General features: G+C 44.3%; 4 protein-coding genes across 13 annotated transcripts; 3 read left to right on the top strand and 1 right to left on the bottom strand.

Annotated features, from left to right (window-relative positions):
- The first annotated feature begins 26 nt into the window (after positions 1-26).
- LOC128254824 (uncharacterized) lies at positions 27-1331 on the top strand. The gene has a single exon (XM_052984134.1). The coding sequence runs from the start codon at positions 156-158 to the stop codon at positions 1257-1259; it is 1104 nt and encodes a 367-aa protein (XP_052840094.1). The 5' UTR covers positions 27-155; the 3' UTR covers positions 1260-1331.
- On the bottom strand, positions 1272-3616 carry LOC128254823 (uncharacterized). The gene is made up of 3 exons (XM_052984133.1): positions 3084-3616; positions 2290-2473; positions 1272-2228 (listed from the first exon to the last, which is right to left on the bottom strand). Exons 1-3 carry the CDS (start codon positions 3151-3153, stop codon positions 1379-1381), a joined length of 1104 nt encoding a protein of 367 aa, XP_052840093.1. The 5' UTR covers positions 3154-3616; the 3' UTR covers positions 1272-1378.
- A 734-nt stretch (positions 3617-4350) lies between these two features.
- Positions 4351-10596, top strand: LOC128254694 (nucleoporin Nup188). Its single transcript, XM_052983919.1, is given in 10 exon segments — positions 4351-4500; positions 4566-5803; positions 5870-5979; positions 6041-7005; positions 7064-7748; positions 7750-8667; positions 8669-9136; positions 9201-9355; positions 9422-9635; positions 9695-10596. Coding segments are annotated over 10 exon segments (5613 nt in total). The 5' UTR covers positions 4351-4474; the 3' UTR covers positions 10529-10596.
- Positions 10597-11109: 513 nt separating this feature from the next.
- LOC128255184 (glutaminase liver isoform, mitochondrial) lies at positions 11110-21588 on the top strand. 10 transcript variants are annotated; one of them, XM_052984739.1, is made up of 7 exons: positions 11122-11693; positions 15081-15187; positions 17900-17929; positions 18493-18732; positions 18794-19167; positions 19830-20860; positions 20948-21588. In XM_052984739.1, the coding sequence occupies exons 1-7, from the start codon at positions 11517-11519 to the stop codon at positions 21110-21112; spliced, it is 2124 nt and encodes a 707-aa protein (XP_052840699.1). In that variant the 5' UTR covers positions 11122-11516; the 3' UTR covers positions 21113-21588. The 10 variants fall into 10 exon arrangements, with proteins under 10 accessions (XP_052840697.1, XP_052840699.1, XP_052840700.1 ...); XM_052984745.1 differs by lacking the exon at positions 11122-11693 and adding an exon at positions 14677-14804; XM_052984740.1 differs by lacking the exon at positions 17900-17929 and having other exon boundaries at positions 11125-11693.
- Positions 21589-21727: the final 139 nt, after the last annotated feature.

Here is a 21727-nt window from a genome sequence, read left to right as displayed (position 1 = left end):
CACTTACTTTGCGCTGACAAAAGCATCCTTTGTGCCACTTATCGCCAAGATGCACGTCTGGGCGCTCAATGAGTTAGAAAATTAGGTTTTCCTCGGAGGAAATTGCTTATCGCGCGCATGTGCGTGGCCAGAAAACGTTCGAGTTTCCCAGTTGAATGAGGATTCATTTAAGTTCTGCCTGGGAAAGCGTTCAGAACATGGAGGAGGAGCTGAGAGCATTCTTCGAGGATTGTCGAAGGCAGGAATTTTCCGGGAAGGAAATGCTTGCCATTTGTCAACCTTTGATTTGGCGCATACGTCTGGCTAGAGTCAAGAAATGGTGTCTTATCCTACTGCCCCTGGTGGTGATTTATTTGCTCTGGTTGTGTAGCGACACCTTTGCTTGGTGGTCAAGTGCCGTGGGCCGTTTGCTGCTCATCCAGATCCTTCCGCTCTGGGATTGGACACCCTACTACAATGCCAAGTGCTTGATTCCACGAGCTCAGAGTGTCCAGGAGCAGCCACCTCCAGTGGGAAGGTATGAGACCCTGTGGCAAAACTGTGCTCTTTGTGATACTTGGGTGAGTATGGTTTGGAGAAGACTACCCCTAAACCATTTAACTAATTTTCAAACAGAGGGCATAGCCACTGCTTCGAATGTGAGCTACTCCACGTTGGAATCTGAGTACTTGGAACGTGGACTACCTGTTATTGTAACAGATGCTGGCTTGGAAATGGATATCGTTAATCTTCTGGAGCTTATAGAGAAGAAGTCGCCGCAGTGGTTGTCCAGTGTGCCCTGTGATGTTTCCAGCAATCTCCTGCTGAGGAAACTGTTCAACCTAGAGGCCGCTCTGGACAAGATCCACTCTTGGCTGGGACAGTCATCAAATAGTTGGCACCTTCAGCTAAGAAACTGCCAGAAGAAGGCGGTAAAGGCATCCCGATTGTTCTTGGAACGTCCCTACTACTATCCTTTCCACCTGGCACCGTACTATTCCAGCTGGTTACTGGCAGTCCATCAGCAGAAGCGAGAGCAGACGGAGATCTACGTGCGTGGTTTGGTTCTTGTCCAGCAGCTTAGTGGACACTTCGAAGTGGTTCTTCATCCCAAGAATCCCTGCGACAAGGGAGTGTGTCCCAGCTTGAGAATGCGCCTGAATGCTGGGGAGGGTCTGGTCTTCTCCACGGATATCTGGAGCCTTAGCTATGGCCTGGAGAAACCACACTCGAAGCAGAGCTCACTGGCCAGCATTTTCGAGATTGACTGGCAGACGTAAACCAGAATGGATCTTAGTTGGCCGAAATTGTATTTACACACACAACTAGATACACATAAATAGAAGCCTAAAGTTATCGAGTGTTTCTGGGAGGGATTGGGACTAGGAACAGATTTATCTTAGGCCCTGCGGCACTTGGCCTCCACCAGTTTCTGCAGCGTGGCCGTCAAACTGTTGATGGCATCGATCTTCATCCGCTCGATCCGTTCCTGCTGCACGAGGGACATCTTCTGGATCTGAACCTGTTCGCGCTGCAAACTCCGCTGAAGTTCCATCTTCTCCCGCTCCACGTCCAGTTTGCGCTCGAAGTAGTCCTTCCACCAGATGTCATCGGGGATGCCAGGAGCCGAGCCCATGGGTCGTGCCAGATCGTAGAGCTTGCCATTGGCCTCCAGATGCTGGCTACTATCGCTGGTGCGCTCCGCCTCCGCCACATGATCGCCATCGTACTCCATCTTGGGTTGGCGCACCTCCGACATGCTGTTGCTATCCTCGTCGAACTCATCGTTGGACTTGCTGTCCAGATTCATCTGAGCCTGCAGCAGGACCTGATCCACGGGCGTGATGTATGGTTGACCCTCCTTACCCGCATTACTCTGGGATGGAATTGGCTGCTGCATTTGCGGTGTTCCCGGTTTTATGGTAACGGGAGTGGGTTGCAGTTGCATGGGTTGCTGGGAAAGTCCCTGTGCTTGGATTTGACCATTGGTAGGAGTGGGGGCTTGTGCCACTGTTGAGGTTTGCTGAGGCAGCTGCATATCAAAGTCGGCCTTCTTTCCCTGCAAATACTTGAACATCTCCTCGAAGAACTCCCAGTGGACATAGCCGGATACGTATTTCTTGTTCAGATTCTTGTTGTAGGTGATCAGGATGTTGTGCCACTTCTTTTGGACCTTGGCGGCGGAGTAGCGAAAGCCTAAACGCTGTAGTTGCCGAGTGCAGTGCAGCCAGAGAGCTGTGCGTTTTTGCCTAAAATGGGAAATGTGGGTTTTAATCATTTTCAATACTTTTGGGTCTTTCACCCACGAACCTGCCCTCGGTGAAGCTTCCCTCCATGGGACCACGTATGTGGATCAGTGCTCTGGTGGCCTCCGTGGTCCAAGCCCGCTCGTAGGGACCACGCCCCAGGCTATTGGCGCCCCCCGAGGTCTCCGCCTCCTCCAGCAAGCAGTCATCATCCAGGTCATCCAAGTCATCGTCACTTATTTGATAGGCTAAAGTTATGATAAATATATAAGTAGATCATTTTTAATAACAATTCTTTAAACTGGTTTGATTGGGATTTGTTTTCTTAAAAACAAAAATTTACAATTAGATTTAAAACATAATAATTGACTTCTTCATATCACTGGCTACATTCTATTTAATCTTTAATTGTATTGTCAAAAGGAAGAAACAGGGAACGAAAATTGAATAATTTATCAAGTTAATACAAACTTGTGCACTTTAGTTTTTGTTCCTAAGGACTAGATTATAAATATCAATTAAATTCAAAAACTTGTTGCTTTTGCGCTTCGGTGGCAACCCTGTCGTTCTCGCAGCATCCTGTGTCCTCTCCCAGCTCTCTCGCTTATCCTGCTGTCTCTCTCTTGCAAGTTACCACCCAACGCCAGGCCAAAAAGCATCCTAGCTATGTCGAAGATGCTAGCTGCCGCTGACATACATCACGTATGATACATACATACATACAAACCTACATCCTGACAAACGACACACACTATGTCCTTCGTCTAAGTTTGTGCAGACACCACTACTAATGTGTGCACCTTTCTGGCAAACGCTCAATTTCCAATTTTAATTCTATTTACCGAGTGGCAAACTTACGTTCATTATCCTCGACATTGTTTCCGTTGCTCTGCGCAGCATTGCCCCCATTCAATTGAACTTGAGCCATTCGGCCCGTCAGATTTCAGCTATTAATCTGCTTTTTCTGCCAGCCTATGTGTGAACTTTAGACCTTTCGCCTGTCAATAGTTTTCCCGTACTAACAGGACAATTTTCGGGCTGCAGCTTCCAGGCGTCGAGAACTTCCTTCGTGTGCGCCTACTCTCTACGCGCTCTCGCCGCTCCTCTCGCTCTCTCTCGCTCGCTCTTAGATCTGGAAAGGGAAGCTGCGGCTAGCCAAGGAGTGGTGGTATTAGTGCCGATGGATTGGGGGCTCTAGAAAGGAGGGAAGTGGGTGGTTCGGGTAATGCAGTGGGTGGGGGAGTGCAGCATCTGCGCACTTTGCACTCTGACTTCGCAGGTCTGTTAGCCGCAGCCACAGCCACAGCCTCACTGGAATGGCTGGTCGCTTGGAAGGGCTAACCTAAATAGTTCTAGTCCGGCTACACTGGAAGGCTCACTACTGTTAGGGATTATTAAGGTCCCACTACAAAGCACACATGTCAGGTAATACTAACGATGAAATGACACTGACGAACATCTTTAAATCCCAAGTCTTTAATGCCTGGGTTAAATTTAAATCTTTATATTAATAATTCACGTTCCCTAAATTCAAATTAATTAGACTTATTTAATATTGAAATATTATAAGGGTTTACTATAATAATGATTTAAAACTACCAATTTAATAAACGAAATAAATAATAATAATAAATAATAATTAAAATAACATGAGTATAGTATCAGCTATTGCTTGCTTTTGTTGTGAAAATCAATTTTTGTTATAACAAGTCCAAAGACTATGAAATTTTCGCTATTTACTTATTACTTTTTAAAAAGCTCTAACATATAATTTAATACGGGGCTTACAATCGAATCAGTTGCATAAATATATAAATGTATATATTTATGAACTTAATAATATACTTATTAAAACAACATCTTTATTTTGGGTCCGAAGTCTATTAGTTATATAACGATGCCCAAAACCATTATTGAAATCTTTTGCTTTAATGTTTCTTTTGCTTTTATGTAAAGGCTTAGATAACATTTCATATTAATTTGAACTTATTTGATTGTTATATGATACACTTTCTTTTTAACTTTACTAGCAACTTAAACTTTTAAACGTACTAGCAACTTAAAATTCTAACGGACATTTTAAAAATTAAACTATCGTTTAATCGATATACAGCCAGGGCTGCCAGCTCGTTGTCCCGGCATTTCTTGCACCAGGTGGCAGCTCAGGAGGCGCAAATTTGCGCGTGGAACAAGATTGTATTTGTTATTAAATAATTGTAAATTGGAGCTGTTAAGAGAAAGACAATACAATGCCCGCGGTGGAGAAATGCGTGATGTAAGTATCTAGAGTCCAAAACTAATGAAGGCCAACATGTAATCCCCCTCAATTGCTACCCGCAGCACCGATTGGAAGCGCCTCTGGCAGATGGTCTCCGGAATCCACTATGAGACGCCCCAGCAAACGGTGCGCGAGGAGCTGATGAACGTGGCCACCGAACTGCAGACCGGCGTGCTCCAGTTCAAGCCCAAGAGCGCCTCCAACGTCCAGCTGGGCACGCTGCTCAAGGAGAAGAAACAGGAGAAGCTGCTGCCCTTCACCGAGCGACTGCAGGATCTGCTGGATCTGGAATCCGCCCAGTGCTGGGAGATCTTGTGCTACTACCTCACACAGGAGTACCGCGGCTCGGCCAGCCTCCTGACCCAACTGATCTCCACCGAAACGAACATGGCCAAGCTGCATGAGGACATCCGTCACTACTACTCCCTGGAGCGCATGATAGTGCTGAAGATCGTCAAGAACCTGATTGTGTTCCACCGGGTGCCGAATCACCCCTACCACCAGGAGTATCGCGCCGTGGTGGAGAAGATAACCCTAACCCGCCTGAGGGATTCGTACCTGCAGCAGTTTGAGAACCTGATTAGCGAACTGCCACCTACGAAGCTAATGGCGGGCGAGTGCTTCCACTCCACGGAGCGATTGATTGCCTGGTCGGAGAGGAACGCCCGCGAGACCAACGAGGTGCTGCAAATCCTCCTTCTGCTGGCAGAGCACCTGCCCATGGGCTTGGAGCAGATCAAAAGGATATTCGCCGCCTGCAAGCAGCACTCGTTCGGAAAGATACAGAACTACCTGGACGACAGCCAAGCCTACCACCAGGAGCTGATCCGCAGCCTCACCTACTCGGAGCTGGTGCTCATTCTGAAGTGCCTGGACTTTGAGAAGCCGCAGGAAAACTCCAATTTGATTGAAAAACTGATAGAGGACCTGCAAGTAGACATTGCCAGCATGTACCATCGGCCAGAGCACGGCCCCCTACTTCTGGTGTGGATGCTCCTGCGCCTGCGAGGCACCAACGATGCCGACGACGCCTCCAGTTTGCTACGGTGCCGGCAGCTGGGCAAGCGGGCCGTGGATCTAAAGTGCTTTGTCCAACTGCACCTAGTGGCCAGGCATGCCATGTACGCCGATGACTCGATGCTCTCGCGGATTGTGCGCAAGACCATATACAACCAGCTGGCGTACATGTGCAACCTGTTTGATGGCGATGGCAGTTGTGCCCGATATGAGGGTATTTACGAGCTGCTTTGCGAACTGGTATCCTGGCCTCACTTAGCCAAAGATTTCTGTAGTCGGGAAGGTTAGTATATCATTATATTCATAAATATGTACATTGTTTTAAACAAACGAATCTCCATCTATTCAGATGATGGTCCGCGCTCTCTTTATAAAACTCTGCTGGAGAACTTTCCTCTGGAATTTACTCACCTGTCCAAGCTGGCACAATCACTGACTAAAGGTGGACAAGGAAACTATGTAAGCCAAAAATATATTTCTATTGTTTAAATAACCAGATTAAATTTCATAAACCATCTAGATCAAAAGTCAGCTGGAAGCATTGCCCATATTGGCCCTCCTTTACGATGAGAGTCAGCACAAACTCAGGGAGGTGGACACGGATGAGTTCGAGCTTTTAGCCAGTGTGCGTCCTTTTCCGCGGATCGACTATACCATACCCGCTGGCACCAGTTGCACAGCCATTCAACATCCCTCTGGGTGCTACATGCATTTTCGCACTCAAGTGAACTTCTTCGACGCCCTGCATCACGAGATTAACTGTCTCATACGAGAAACGGGCCATTTACATGGTGACTTTGAGTCCAGCGAGCGCATCCGTCACGTAGAAGCTGGTTTGAGATTCCTGGAGAGCGCCATCCAACTAAGTCAATCGATTTCAGGCATCAGTGCCGAGATGGTGCATCCCACAGAGATGTGCGTCGATCTGCTGCACAAGTTCAAGAGCGTTCAGTGTCCACCCGTTGGACTTCTGTCCAGTTGTCTTAATGTTTGCACTGCCCTGCTGCCACTGGTTGACGAAGAGATATTTTCACGAATCAGCAATCTACACATCCTGCCCACCGTTAGTCAGGGAGCCCAGTACGACTTTAAGATGTATGCCAATGCCAGTGGAGTGGGCTACGAGTCCCGCTTCCTCGGCTCCGTCATTGATAATGTGGAGAAAAAGAACGAGCGCTACGAATTCCTGCTCTCCTACCTCGGTTTCCTGCGCACGTACACCAAGTTAAAAAAGCATCGTCACATTCAGGTGGAGATTCCGGGATTGATTTTCCTTCTGAGGGATGTCTTTCCACACTTGCACACCTGGCACTTTCGATCTCAGTTGGAGAGGAACAAGATATACTTCGAGGTTCTGAGCTTCATCTGCGACATTTTGGATTTATTTAATACCAGCACTGGTTCCAAGTGCGAGCAGCGTGAACTTTTGCTAATGGTCTGCGTTTATTCGCTCCTCAATCTGGATAATGGGCTGATCCTTCTAAGGTTAGAGTTTTTATTAATTTGATCATTAACTCCTTGCTAATCCATTATTTTCATTCAGATTTGTGGGTGTGGGCAATGCTTACGTACAGTACACCATGGAGTTGGAGACCAATTGGATGCAACAACAGCCACATGGCTTGATGATGCTGGTGCGTCTTTCCATGCGCATTCTGATGCAGCTGCTCAGGCTAAAGGACAAAGTATATGGGAACAGTGAAACTCTCTCCCCTCTAGAGGCCTTAATATACACCCAACCCAAACAACGAGACACTCTGCGAATCATTCCCACAGTCTGCAGCTACATGAGCAACATATTTGATAGGTGGCTGCCGATCCTCTCTTGTCGCCTGCTAAAGAGAATCGCACTCGAGTTCAACATGTCTCTACTGGCCTGTTTGGACATGGAGGCAGATCAAATCCGATTGACCTTCATGCAGAAGTTGCCCGATGAGTTGGAGAGCGATTCTATCAAGCTGGCCATTCTGGAGCTGGTGGACGCTTGCATTGCCAAGCAACCGGGCGTAACCGAGGCTTTCTTCAAGGTGAACTACGCCCAAGACAAACGTTCCCGCTCCTTCTTCGGCAAGGAATGTGTGCCCAATATCGGGGAGAGCATCGTCACTTACATGCGGGAGTTTCTGGATGCCCTCCAAGTGGAGCCTCTGACCATCCAGCAGGCGCTGCCCGGCAAGATCATGAACATCTTCCACTCGCTCTGGAAGCACAATCTTCAGATGCTAGTGGTACGAACTGCTGAAAGACAAACAGTTTTGGGAAAAACTCTGCGCACCGCTCTTCTCCGAACTTCAGCCGAATGTTAGGATCTACACGCAGCTCCTGAACATCATATCCATTGAGGTTTACACGGGCAATGGAAGCAATGCCGCACTGCTGGATGTGATGACCAAGTTCTTTGAGCCCAAACACTTTGGTCCCTGGCTTAACTACGTATTCAACATGCCAAAGGTTCCTGCTACAAATGACTTAAGTTCCTCAGATGAGCTGCCCGACTGGATCTGCTGCCTGCAGGCTTTCAAGGATCTGATCGTTATTCTACTGAAGAAGCAGCCCAAGTTCATGACCATACCCGAGTCTCAGTTCAAGCTGTTGGCTCAGAAGTGTCTTAAAGTTTTAGTCGATCGCTCTCACTATCTGGAGGACATGCGTCCATTTATCATGCTGGCTGAGCTGTATGTGTTCCTGCTACTTCAATTCAAACACTCTTACACAAACAGCGCGGAGGAGGAGCAGGAACTAATGGAACTGCTATTGCAGCTGATGGGTCGCATCTGCTCCTGCTATGAGGATCAGCATGTGAGGGCCAAAGAGGCCTGCCTGGCCATAGTGACCAAGTGCACACATCTTTACACCGACTTACTAATTCGGGACTCTTCAATCACCCTGCGTTTTCTCAACTCCGTCGTGAGCATTATCTGCAGTGAGCTGCAGCACATGGAGAACTCGGTGAGCCTGGAAAAATCGCAATGCCTGAATAGTTCAGACATTTCAGACGGCAAGGCCTCGACCAACTCGTTGATCCTGTGCCTCAATCTGCTCAAGGCTGTGGCCACCATCTTCCACAACGATGGCCCCGGAAACTGGGATCTGCCATTTGTTTCGGTTCGGCTGTTCCAGCGGCTTGTGCGCTGCGTCTCCAAAACGATTGCCCTTGTTCAGCAAACAAGTGCTCAGTGTCCAGCTGCTCGACGTGCTCATCGTGTTCGCCAAGGGCCACTGCTCTGTGGAGTTTCTGCACTGCGATGTGGGCGAGTACTTGTGGCTGAATCTGTTGCCGCCCAGGGAACTTCTGCAGTCGAAGTATGAGTACGCTAAGCCATCGCCGGCGGATTCCGAGCGCTGGACTGTGGAGCAGTGGTGGCCTGTTTACGCCAGGGGCATCGAATTCGTCACCATAATCTACGAAAAGCACAAGAAGTGCTTCCTGCAGGAGGCCTTCCAGTTCGTTGGCATTCATGCCGTCTACCTTGAGGATGCCCTGCTGCTGAGCAAGCAATCTCTGGAACCAGCTGCCATGCAGTTAATAAAGGCAGCTGTTGGCCTGGTGGCCAGCCTCACGGAGCACCACAAAGAGTGGAAGCAGGATAACGATCTGTCACTTGTCAACATAATGGTGGGTTCAATATTTATAGATTGAATGATTATAATTTGAATACTATTTATTTATTTCACAACAGCGTGCAGTCCAGGGGTTATTGTGCCACAGTTCATCGTTGTTCCATCAGCAAAGAAACTTAAAATGCCTCCTGGCTGGTCGTCGTTCGCAGCTGGAAATCCTGCGCAGCACCGAGGCTATAACCATTGATGACGAACTCATCGCTGCCTGCAATGAGTAAGTGTCCCCTTTTAGTCTTCTACTTATAGATTTTGAACTATATTCTTATTTATGTTTTTTAAGCCTCACAGATATAATTATTTACTGTGTGAAATCCTTGCTGAGATTCAGTCCGGATTTGATGGAACTACTCTGCTGCAGTGTGTATGAGCCCTCCAAATACGCAGCATTGCTAGATGTAAAGTTTGGGGCCCCCAAATTGAACGAAGAGAATCTTACACTCACGTTCGGAATTATACTCAACTTGGTTAACATATACGTGAAGGCCTTAAATATGGTATGTAGTTTCGTCATCAGATTGAGGAGTATTCTTAAATCATATATTTTAATCCTAAGCAAAACCACGGCTTCAGTGAGGTGCCCCTTAATACACTGCCTAACGTGGAGCAATCCGGGGACAACGATGATACAGATATCTGCGTGGGCAACCAGATGAACCGCACCTTCTCCAAATCCCTGTCGACCGTCTCGGTTTCGTCCGTCAGCTGTCCAGCCAGTGAGCTGCTCTCCAATATGGACGGACAGCTTTGTCTGCTGGCCCTGGAGCACCTGCTCATGCTGGTGGCCTCGCAGGCCATCTACATCATTCGCTCGCCGGATCTGGAACCGCGCTGGAAGCAGATTGTGCGCCGGGACATCAGCAACGAGCTGGTGTTGTTCAATGAGTTTGTGCGCCGCAAGGTGATATTGGATTACAAGGAGAACCGGAGTCCGTGGCTGCGACGCAAGCACGGGCACTACAAGCTGAAGTTCAAGGACCCGGCCAGGAGTTCGTCCAGTTTAACACGCAGCTCGGACATTGTGCGTCGCAGCAACACAAACACTAATGAGCTGCGGGTTAACGTGGTTCGCAGGCTGCATCTCCAGCAACAGCAACGTACTCCACAGCCGCATAACTTTGACATGACCAGCGATCTGAGTCCCATTCCGGTGATGCAAGGAGCTGCCATGTCGTCGACTTTGGATTCCAGAGACAGTCGGAAGCGTTTGTATCCCATTCAGCAGGCGGGCGAGGCCTTTTTGGAGGAGGAATTGGCCGCCATCGACCTGCAGTTCTTCCCCCCGCCCTCGGAGCACGGTTATTGTGAATTGTCGCAGGTTCAGTTGGTGGAAGAGGACTACCTTCAGCTGATGTCGGCCCTCTTCAATGTGATGCCCCATTGCGACTGAGTTGTTTACCCTCTTGATTGTTAAAGTGGCCGGTGAATTATTGAATAAAGTTTGTACACTCGTAATAATGTCTTGCTGGCTTTTTCTGATTTATATTTTAGCAGAGGGTATTATAATTTCAGCAGAACGTTAGCAACTCCATTTAAAAATTAAGCTCAACTTCTACTGGAAAATATTGCAGTCTCAAGAATTACAAAGGTAATTATCTAGCTTTATATTAGCATTTTATTTTTAGGTGTGTTTAATTAATCTACAGTACTAGTTATCGCTATAAACCAAACATAAAAGTGTCTAGAAGGAAAATACAAATAATTTCTTTAAAGAAATTGCAAAAAAACCGTGGAATTTTTAGTTCCACCACTTCACCAGGTAATAAAATCGTTTAAACAACCAATAAGTATATTTTATTTTAAATGTTTTGAATTATTTTAAAATGTTTATTAAAACACAAACACAAAAAAATGACATTTCAAAAAAACGTATAATTATAAAGAATTCGTAATATTTATTTTTAGTGTAGAAAAGTGTTTTGCACAATTCCACCAGTGACGTCACAAGCTAAGACGAGCCCCCAGCAACGTCATCGCGCTCTCTTTTGGGGGAGAGTCCACCACCGCTGGAAGAGGGCAAGTCCGTCTCTCTCGCCTCGAAACTCTCCCCCAGAAAGAGAGAGATTTATGCTTGCTCGCCAGTCGAAGAAGTAAACGTCGCTGCCTCTGCCGCTGCCTCCGATTCTGCGACAGCGTTGAGCTGATTATGGGCCTTCTGGTTTTGGCCGATGTTTAGTACCCAGCGATTGGTAGAAGAGAACGCATGAGCAGACAGCGGGGCGGATACGCAACGTGAAATTAGAGACCGCAAGACAAGCCATCAAGTACGAGCATTAAGGTTTACCCACTGTTAGGCATCCGTTAAACCGATAATCCGAGAATCAGCGGGAAATCGTCGTCATTAAAGCATCCACTTAGCCAAATCAGTGATTGTGATAATGCTTAAAGGTGTTCCCACGCTAGCCGGTCGCAACCTTCGACTTCTGACGGTCCACCATCGCGCCAAGGCATCCGCCGCAGAGCCGGCGGAGCAGTTGGACCAGGAGACGGATCTGTTGAAGCGCGCCAAGTTCGGACACACGGGCAAACAGCTGCAGCAGAAAATATCCACCGAGGTAAGTGCCGCCAAGGGGTATTGTGGTTTTCAAAAGGGGGTTGAGCGACAAAACAGCTGACTATGTACATTTTTTTTGGGCCATAATTTCACCCGGCTATTGATTTTTCATGTGATATCACTCAAAAAGTTGAACGCATAATACCCACCGATGCGCAAATACTGGCGGAAAAAACAAACAGTTTGCAGAAATCTAAAAATAGATTTTGAAATTTAAACAAATCCAAGGCATGGACTCTGGCCTGGAAGTGATTTCGGGCACGTAAGGGCATATGACTTTCATTCAGCCCGACAACGCTATATTTTCTTAATGAAGACACCGGGACTTAGTTTAATTAGATAAATGCCTGGCGCAGCGTGACTGACGCAATCTCCAGATAACACACCCACTGTCCTGTCTCTCCCTAAAAAATGATAAAAAAAAAAAGTTTATCTTATCGCATCTGGGTTTGCAACGACTAGACTACTGGCCAATTTAATTGTGAAATTATCGTAACAAATTTTCGGGGGTAGGTGCTAATCAGGTGCAAATCAAATGACACACGCACTCATCCCTAATCCCCAAAAGCCACATGTGACATTTGAAACTCCCCAATTGTACTGGTTCTCAACAACAAGTACATAAAAATTAAAAAAAAAAACAGACGATGGTGAGACGCTGACCGAGACATTGAAACACTGATTGTGAGATTGGGAATGGGAATGGTTATACAAAATCTGACTTATTTTAATCTCTTCGCTCGTAAAATACCAGCGCCAATCGTGGACCATAAATATATATGAACATTTGCACATAGAAAAAACAATAAAAAAAGAGTTTCATTTTACCGTTTCAATGTTAATATATACAACGCCTTTCCTTTGAAAAAATTGTAATCTTATCTTATTGGATTAAAAATCTTATCAACATAAAAAGATAATTTATGTAATTTTGATAGCCTAAAAATAAATTTATTTTAATCTTCATAGTGATTTACTAGAAAACTTTTTTTGTGTGCTCCAAAAAAAAAAAGAAGAGATTTCTTATCAGTTCTGAATCACCACCTTATTTTAAGCATAAAAATTAAAAAATCTTCCTAGTAAAAAAAAAATTTCCTTAAGAATGATAGAAAGTATAAACATGATCATTTTTTGATAGAAAATTTTAACTAAAACTGTAAGATTATCCTAAATTGCTTAATATTGAAAAACTTACCATGATATAAACGAATTTTAATACAAAATTTTTATTGCCAATTTTTAAATATATATAATAAAACAAAATAACATGTTTAGGATATCAGTTTTTCATGTTTATATATTCATTTACAAAGCCAAACTTAGGATATATTTTCATAGGAAAAAGTCAGCTCATTTTTTAACGTGTATGTGATTCACAGACTCTTTGGAGTGTCAAAGTCACGCGAAACTGTCACCCGAAAATAAATAGTGTAAACGTGAGCATGGCAACACAAATGCAAATTAATACATATATACTTTGTACGTACTATATAAATCCGAAGATGGTATTTCTAGGGGAACAATTATGGTTTTGAATTGCCATAGCTAAAATTTGGCAGAAGTCCATCACTAGTCGAAATTGTTTTGCGGTTTTTTCGTTGCCATGGGAGAAATGAAAGAGCACACATTCATAAATATTTAGCATACCCGCGTACGTATTAATATTTTAGCTGCCACAACACAAAAACCGAGCCCCTTCACTTCCCACATGGTAACCAGGGAAGAGTAAGAAATAAAGAGAAATAGTTCTCCCAGTGTTTAAACAAAAATGTTGGATACTCTCTTGCTCTTTTCAAGAATTTTGCACATTTTTTAATAAAAATTGAAGGTACATCCGCTCGGTTCCGATGGATGTATTGAGTAACCAGTTTAGAAATGTGGATAGGCTATACATATAATAATAAGGCTTTTCTCAGAAAAATTATTGCGATATTAATAAGTTTAAGGCGATAAAGATAGCTTATCTTTCAAAGCACCCAGCTTCAAAAGCTGTTCCCGTTGCAAATGAATTGTTGATTGCGACTACCAATTTACTTTTAAATGTTAATATTTATGAAACTGTTAATATTTGGGAGCTATCAGTTGCAACAATAAATTATATTTAGAAAAACCTTTGATTTACGATAAAGTTCCTGCCAAGTCGACAATTAAAAGGCAACGTTTTTTAACCAACAAAGTATTGTTTGTAAAAAATAAAAACCAATGTTAGCAAATAATTGTGTATTACAAATTCATTTCGCAATGCATTGACATAATCGGGTTTAAATTTTAGAAAATGACGAACAAATAGTTTTCTTATGAGAGAATGTGATATAGTGTAATGGTTCTCTCGTTCCCAATTTAGTTTCTCTTCGATAATTATTATCTCTGCACTTCCGTGCGAATTGTGCGTCAACATTTCGCATTTTAAAGGTGCCAAAGTCCCACGAGAATGGCGACAGGCCCCTTGAACGGAAACTTGTTTGGCCAATATTATATTCTTTTTATTTTTTGCCGCACCTGATCTTGTTGTTGTTATTGCTGTCCGAAATATTCGCCCTCACATGACTTTCTTTTGCTTAAATATGTATTTAATAATATGCAAATAAGCAGCAAGTGCGAAAACAGCTTAACAATGAAAACAGATTTTGAAGGCAAAGATTTACCTTTTCTCAGAATAAGAGACTGATTTATAGTAGGGATAAAGGCATGTGCAAATAACTTTAACACTTTATTTCCATAAAAATTGCAAAGTCAATAATGTTATCAAAATAATAGCAATACTTGTGGAATTTTTTTTTATTAATTTGATATAAAGTCGAGAGAGTGCATTTCCACCATTTTCAAGGTAAAAGGAAATTAAGGAAAATACGGGGACTTCTGTTTCGCTGATGTCATGCGGTTAGGTAATCCAATCCAATCGTACTTCTGACCAAAGGCAGGTCAGGAAGTATTGGGTTGCCGTAATAATTGATTACAGTTTTTTCCATTAACGCAAATAGAATTTTTATGAAAAAGTTAGTAGGCTAAGAATAAAACAACAAATACAAAATTAAAAATATGCCAGTATATGCTGATATGAGTGAAATATTAAAAATAATATCCAAGCAGTATGATACTTACCATAATTTTTGTAAGCTTTGATAGTGTTGCAGAGTTTTGGGGGTTCCATAAAAGTTTGGAAAGACCAACCCCTTTTCTTATATAAAAGGTGCACGTTAATGGCGTTTGTCTATTATTTTCACTTTGATCCAGTTGCGGTATACATTGGATATACCACTAAAATATGCTAGTACGTGCCGTAATGTTGGTTCTTAACATAACCATAACTGGGAATACGTGACTCTTGCCGGGAATTCCTAACCTGAACTACAGCTGTAATATACAACCATTTCTTTGTCCATTTCAGAAGAAATTGCGCGCTCCACCGCTACTGAATTTGGTATTTGCCAATCGGAAGTTGTCCTTCTACGACCCCAGTTCCACTCCCAAGACCAAAGAGGATAATGCCAAACTGTGAGTATATAATAAACAAATCATAAACCTTTGCCATTCATCAGTGTTGGGAAAGTAACTAGTTTTTTGACAAGGTACACGGTATTTAAGAAAATAAGTACTTAGGAAAGCTAAAGGTTCACAATTTATCAAGTACCTTTTGGAGGTAAAAGGTACAAAAAAAGCAGCAATAAAACTAATTTTGTAATACAATTTTTTTAAATTTAATCATTTTGAGATCAATTTGTTTTTTACGTAGTTGCAGATTAATTGTAATATTGTTTATACGCTCTGGGATTTAAGGCTGGTTGCATAAACATGTAAAAAGAAACATCTTATATCTTGTATATCCAGTTTTCCACAAGTTGCATTGAAATTATGCTATTTTTTATTAGCATATTGGCGAAAATTATACAAAATTTAATTTAGTGGTATCGCGCTTAAAAACAAAAATAAATACAATTCTTTCCGTACCTAAATGCCTAAAATATCAAATTTTAAAGATAAATAAAAACCTTTACCTAGGGAAAAAGGTAGCTTCACATTTTTTACCTAGGTAAGGTATAAGGTATCAAAAAATGGTAACCTAAGTACAAGTATCTAGGTTCACCCCAACACTGCCTTTCACATCTCCAGTATCACCTCACATCAATTCAATCCAGAGCACTTGCTTAATTGCATTCATTAACTAACTGTTAGAATTACAAAATATTTGTCCACTTATTTACATCTGTCTGTGGTTGCTTTTCCCCCACTATTGTCCACGTGGCTAGAATAATTTGGATCAACAATATCGCTGCTACCAGGCTGCATTTCATGATCCTAATGATCCATTTTTAGACCCACTGCAGTTTACAATACTATTCTTAGCTTGAAAAATATTGTTTTGAAAACAACAGCCGAAACCGTTGACATACACAATTAACAATCTCTGCCAAAGTCCAAAGGAATTGCGAAAATATTTTGATGGCACTTTCGGGGTAAATAGTTTGTGTTCTTCCTTTTGTTTCAAATATGTCGGGAGAACGGCATTGGGGTTGGGTGCTCCAAAAGGGAGGTATCTGGTCCGAAGCACGCGCTAATTGCCGGCAATCGCTAGCGCATAAAAATAAATTAACATACGTTTATTAAATGAAGATAAAAATCGAATTCGCTCACTCAATTTTGGGTCTGCTGAACTATATATACATATATGTATACATGTATGTAAGGCATTGATGTATGATGTTGGCGAACTATAAAACCATTGGCCATTCGCCGACTGGGCTCATTTCGGCGGTGACGAGCCGCAAGTTTGCACAGTGAAAAAGGAGGACATATACAATATATCATATATATATCTATCGAAATGATGGGCGATCGTAGTTGGAACCTTCTGCAATATGCCACCGAGAGGGCACCACTTCCGCTGGACGGATACACAGCCGAGGAGGCGGCCCAGTTCAAGGATAGCATCAGGCAGAAGATCGTGGACGATCTGAAGTCCATGACGGGGGAGGAACTCATTGAACTGGTCAAGCGTAATGCCGCCCAGGTGGAGGAGGAGAAGGCCGAAGTTGCAGTCAAGGAACCCTTATCCGGCACCGAAGAGGGCAAGGAACGCATTCAGGACGATGCTGATCTAATAGATGCCGGCATTATAGCCGAAATGGTGGCCGGACTTTGCACCAAGAGCCAGAAGGAGACGTTCATCAAGGTGATAACGAAGTATATCAGGTAATTGTGAGTCAGCCGGAGACGTGCCCACCTCATTATCAGACCAGTGAAAGAAAAGGGGTTCCGCCGCCGCGTGACGTTTTCCTTCTTATCGGTTTTCAATTTGGTAGTGCCCATGTGAATATATACCATTATGGGGGGCCAGACAATGTGCCAGTGCCATTATAATGCCATAAATCCAGCCATATCTACAGTTGTATATGCTCGCGTGCGTTTCTGTGTACCAGTCGTGGTTTGAATAGAGAAAAAGGAGTTAATTAATTTATTTTATTGGCAATAACATGATTTAGAAATTAGCACATTTCGGCCCGGCTCTCCGTGGTGCCCTGCTCGCCGCCCTACACACTCTCTATCCGGATGGCTATCTCTAAGTGCTCCGCTCGCTGGGAGCAGCAGCAAAAGTCACACTTTCCGCTGATGTATAAAACGCTGGCGCGCATTACTGTCGTTCCCATTAAACTCGCAACAGCTCAGCGTTAAAGTCAAGGCAAAGCGAGCTCCGAATCCAATAAAATACAGATAAAAATTAAAAATCAAAAATCACGTATACGCCGTGATGGTGGAGACAAATGAAATGGATGCGCTGAAGCGCCAAAGCGAGGACGGTGAGACCAAGGAGCGGGAGGAGAACTACAGGCGGGGCAAGGAGCAAGAGACCACGGAGACGGCGGCCATCATCGAGGAGATCATCGAGGGCATCTCGCTGCAGAATCGTCGCGGCACCATAGTGCGTACTATTTCCGCGATAATCAGGTAAAAATAGTGCCGGAAAACGCAACCAGAGCAGACAGTCAAGGGCAGGGACAATATATGTAGTATAGTATATCTAGTGGATCGTATAAATAGACTGTGCACAAATACACATGATCACACCCCTTTATCTATACGACACACCCCTACAATAACTATAAATCGAAAATTGCGTTGATTGACGCTCATTACACGCTCTTTGTGGCCAACATATGGAAATCGTAACTAACAATTGCCGTCTGATCATCCTGTCTATCACTCTTTTAGCAATCAGCGACGCCACTATTCGATGCGGCCGTGAGTAACCGATTGAACTGTTTGTGTACCCTGTAGAATTTGAACCAGTTGCCATGCCATCCATTTACCATAAACGAAACGATCTCTTAATCAAGCCCAACTCAACTAAATTGTAGTTGATTGAAGTCTGCGCAAAATGATTTCCCAAATTGATAGTTCAAAAAAAAAAAAAAAAAAAAAAAATCCGAATTAATCAAATCAAGAACTCAAGCCAGCCAAGGAGGAAGATCTATATTTAGAAAAGCTCAACTGGATCTTTTGCAGTTTCAATGGCCGCGCTGCATTAGATGTCTGTTAGCCAATTAGCACTTGAAGTTCAACGCCAGTTGGCCAAAGACAAACCCCTCTAAAATTCCCCTACCACTCTATACCCCTCCCTCCGTAGTACTAGTGCTATGTTTTTTGTGAATTTTTTGCTCTTGCTTTTCCACACACGCATGCTAAAATTCAGTAGGGGATCGCCGCTCAATTAGCAGGTGCCCTAAACCCAATTGCTTTTCTGTGGCTTCAAAACTATTTCGCTAATTTCCCCTTTATTAACTCATTTTCATTTCCATTCACAGCCATCGAGAGCAGGAGCAACGCAATGCGGAGGACGTTCTGTTCGACATGTTTGCCAGTGAGGAGACTGGTCTCATCTCGATGGGTAAATTCCTGGCCGGGCTGAAGACCACTGGCATTCGCCGGAGCGATCCGAGAGTGCGAGAGCTGATGGATAATTTGAAGAAAGTGCATAAATTAAATAACTACGAGACGGGTTCTTCGGCCGAGACGCAGCATCTCAATCGCGAGACCTTCAAGGCGTGAGTTTAGGCTGTACGAATTTCCATCCAATCAGTTTGATAACAATAGTGTCCTTATCAGTGTGGTGGCCCCCAATATTGTGCTGATTGCCAAGGCTTTTCGGCAACAGTTCGTGATCCCCGACTTCACCAGTTTCGTCAAGGACATCGAGGATATCTACCACCGCTGCAAGACCAACACTTTGGGCAAGTTGGCCGACTATATTCCGCAGCTGGCCAGGTACAACCCCGATTCCTGGGGTCTCAGCATCTGCACCATCGATGGCCAGCGCTTTTCCATGGGCGACGTGGAGGTTCCATTCACCCTCCAGAGTTGCAGCAAGCCACTCACCTATGCCATTGCGCTGGAGAAGCTGGGGCCCAAGGTGGTGCACTCGTACGTCGGCCAGGAGCCCAGTGGCAGGAACTTCAACGAACTCGTCCTCGATCAGAACAGTAAGTGTGGGATCGAATATAAGGGTCATATAAGTCAAACATTATCTGCACTGGACTTTCCAATGCAAACTGAACAGATAGTGAGGATCTGAATCAACTTTATATTGATAATTATTTGAAAAGATCAACATTTTTTTTTAAAGATGAATACATAATTTGAAGTTTATTAATCATGTTCGCTATAATATTTGTATTATATTTATTTGTATATTGCATTTGAATAGTGAATCCGACTATGATAGGACAAGATAGTCAACTCAGACTCCTCAGCTATTTCTTTGGAAAGGAGCTGAAAGTATACGTGCTATAATTATTCAAATGCTAAAAAAGTTAGTCTCATTACAAAAAATATTTTTAGAAATATTTGCCTTTATATTTATTATTATTCAAACAATATTCTATTTAGAAAAAATAATTTGAATGCTAAATTACCTATCACTATTTATAAAAGCTCATTTTAGTACCAAACTCACCACTCAAACACTCCAATTTCACTGTCTAATTTAAAAGAGAAGCCTATGGATATAAGATGTCACTTAGAAATTTAATTAATTAGATTTTTATCTATTCTTTTTTGGTTATTAATTAATACGAATGGAAATGTTTTCATAAAGTTTTAATATTAGAGCAAATCCCCTCATAATTTGTTTTTCCCTCCACAGAGAAACCTCACAATCCGATGATCAATGCAGGTGCCATTCTGACCTGCTCCCTGATGAACGCTCTGGTGAAGCCGGACATGACCTCCGCCGAGATCTTCGACTACACCATGTCCTGGTTCAAGCGGTTGTCCGGCGGAGAGTACATCGGTTTCAACAATGCCGTATTCCTGTCCGAAAGGGAGGCTGCCGATAGGAACTACGCCCTGGGATTCTATATGCGGGAGAACAAGTGCTTCCCCAAGCGCACCAATCTGAAGGAGGTGATGGACTTCTACTTCCAGTGCTGCTCCATGGAGACCAACTGCGAGGCCATGTCCGTGATCGCCGCCAGTCTGGCCAATGGCGGCATCTGTCCCACCACCGAGGAGAAGGTGTTCCGGCCGGAGGTGATCCGGGATGTGCTCTCGATCATGCACTCCTGCGGCACCTACGACTATTCCGGGCAGTTCGCCTTCAAGGTCGGACTGCCGGCCAAGTCCGGTGTGAGTGGGGGCATGATGCTGGTCATTCCCAATGTGATGGGCATCTTTGCCTGGTCACCGCCCCTGGACCACCTGGGCAACACGGTGCGGGGCCTGCAGTTCTGCGAGGAGCTGGTCTCCATGTTCAACTTCCATCGCTACGACAACCTGAAGCATCTGTCCAACAAGAAGGATCCGCGGAAGCACCGCTACGAGACGAAGGGTCTTTCGATTGTCAATCTGCTCTTCTCAGCGGCCAGCGGAGATGTCACGGCCCTGCGTCGCCATCGTCTCTCCGGGATGGACATCACCCTGGCGGACTACGATGGCCGTACTGCCCTGCATCTGGCCGCCTCCGAGGGCCACCTGGAGTGCGTCAAGTTCCTGCTGGAACAGTGCCATGTGCCCCACAACCCCAAGGATCGTTGGGGCAACCTGCCCGTGGACGAGGCCGAGAACTTCGGCCACACCCATGTGGTGGAGTTCCTGCGCTCCTGGGCCGAGAAGGCGGACCTGAGCAGCGAGGAGTGCAAAACGGAGGCGGTGACCAGCACGACACAAGCGGACGAGGTCAGTTCAGTTCCAAGTAGTTTAAGTTCAAGTCCCAGGACGATGAAGTTGCTGGACCACAGACTGAATTCCAATCTCACTTTTCAGGAAATCTGCAGCACGAGCGACCTGGACACCAGTCCGGCCGCCAGTCCCATTCCCACGCCCGTGGGGGGATCGGGCCGGTCCAGTCCGGTGCCATCGGATGCGGGCAGCACGGCGAGCGCCGGGAGCGCTAGCAGCATCGACGACAAAACCAAGCCGGGGCTATAAGCATCCGGAAAACCCAGAGTCCAGATGCGCAGGATACCCGCAGAATCTCTCCGACTAAATTATTCGCACAACCTTTTAGTTTATATATACGACGTATTAGATTAAACTTAAGTGTACACAGTATATCCCCAGTTCGCACTGGTCGTTTAGTCCTATATAATTTGTAGCTGTCATCTTATGTGCTAGCCTTGGTCCTTCGATCAGGATCAGCTGCACGAGCGGCATTTGTACTTGTAGTGCTTAGTTAGTCTCAAATAATCCTTTACGAAACAATGACAATAATCGTAACAGATATCTACTAACCCACAAAATGGGGTCTGTGACCCGCCTAAATGTATTTTGCATTCGTACTTGTCAATTGATATTTGTATGCGTTTGTATGTGTATTAACTATCCTGTTCCAAAAAACTATGTCGAGCTATGTGCAGACATACTTGATTGCAGTTAAATATATAGTTAGCTAAAACAACACAAAATTTATAAGTCATTTTAATTAAACGGAAGGTGCGTAAAGTTGAAGCGTAAAGTTGACGCGTAAAGATGGCGCAACTAGGGATAAGCGGTTCGATTTCTATGAAATTGTATTAAAATCGTCCAAAATAAATTTTGAATATC

The sequence above is a fragment of the Drosophila gunungcola genome, assembly GCF_025200985.1.
Source record: "Drosophila gunungcola strain Sukarami chromosome 2R unlocalized genomic scaffold, Dgunungcola_SK_2 000006F, whole genome shotgun sequence".
Classification (NCBI taxonomy): Eukaryota; Metazoa; Arthropoda; class Insecta; order Diptera; family Drosophilidae; genus Drosophila; species Drosophila gunungcola.
Note: the sequence above shows the minus strand (reverse complement) of the source record. Positions and strands in the feature narration are given on the sequence as shown.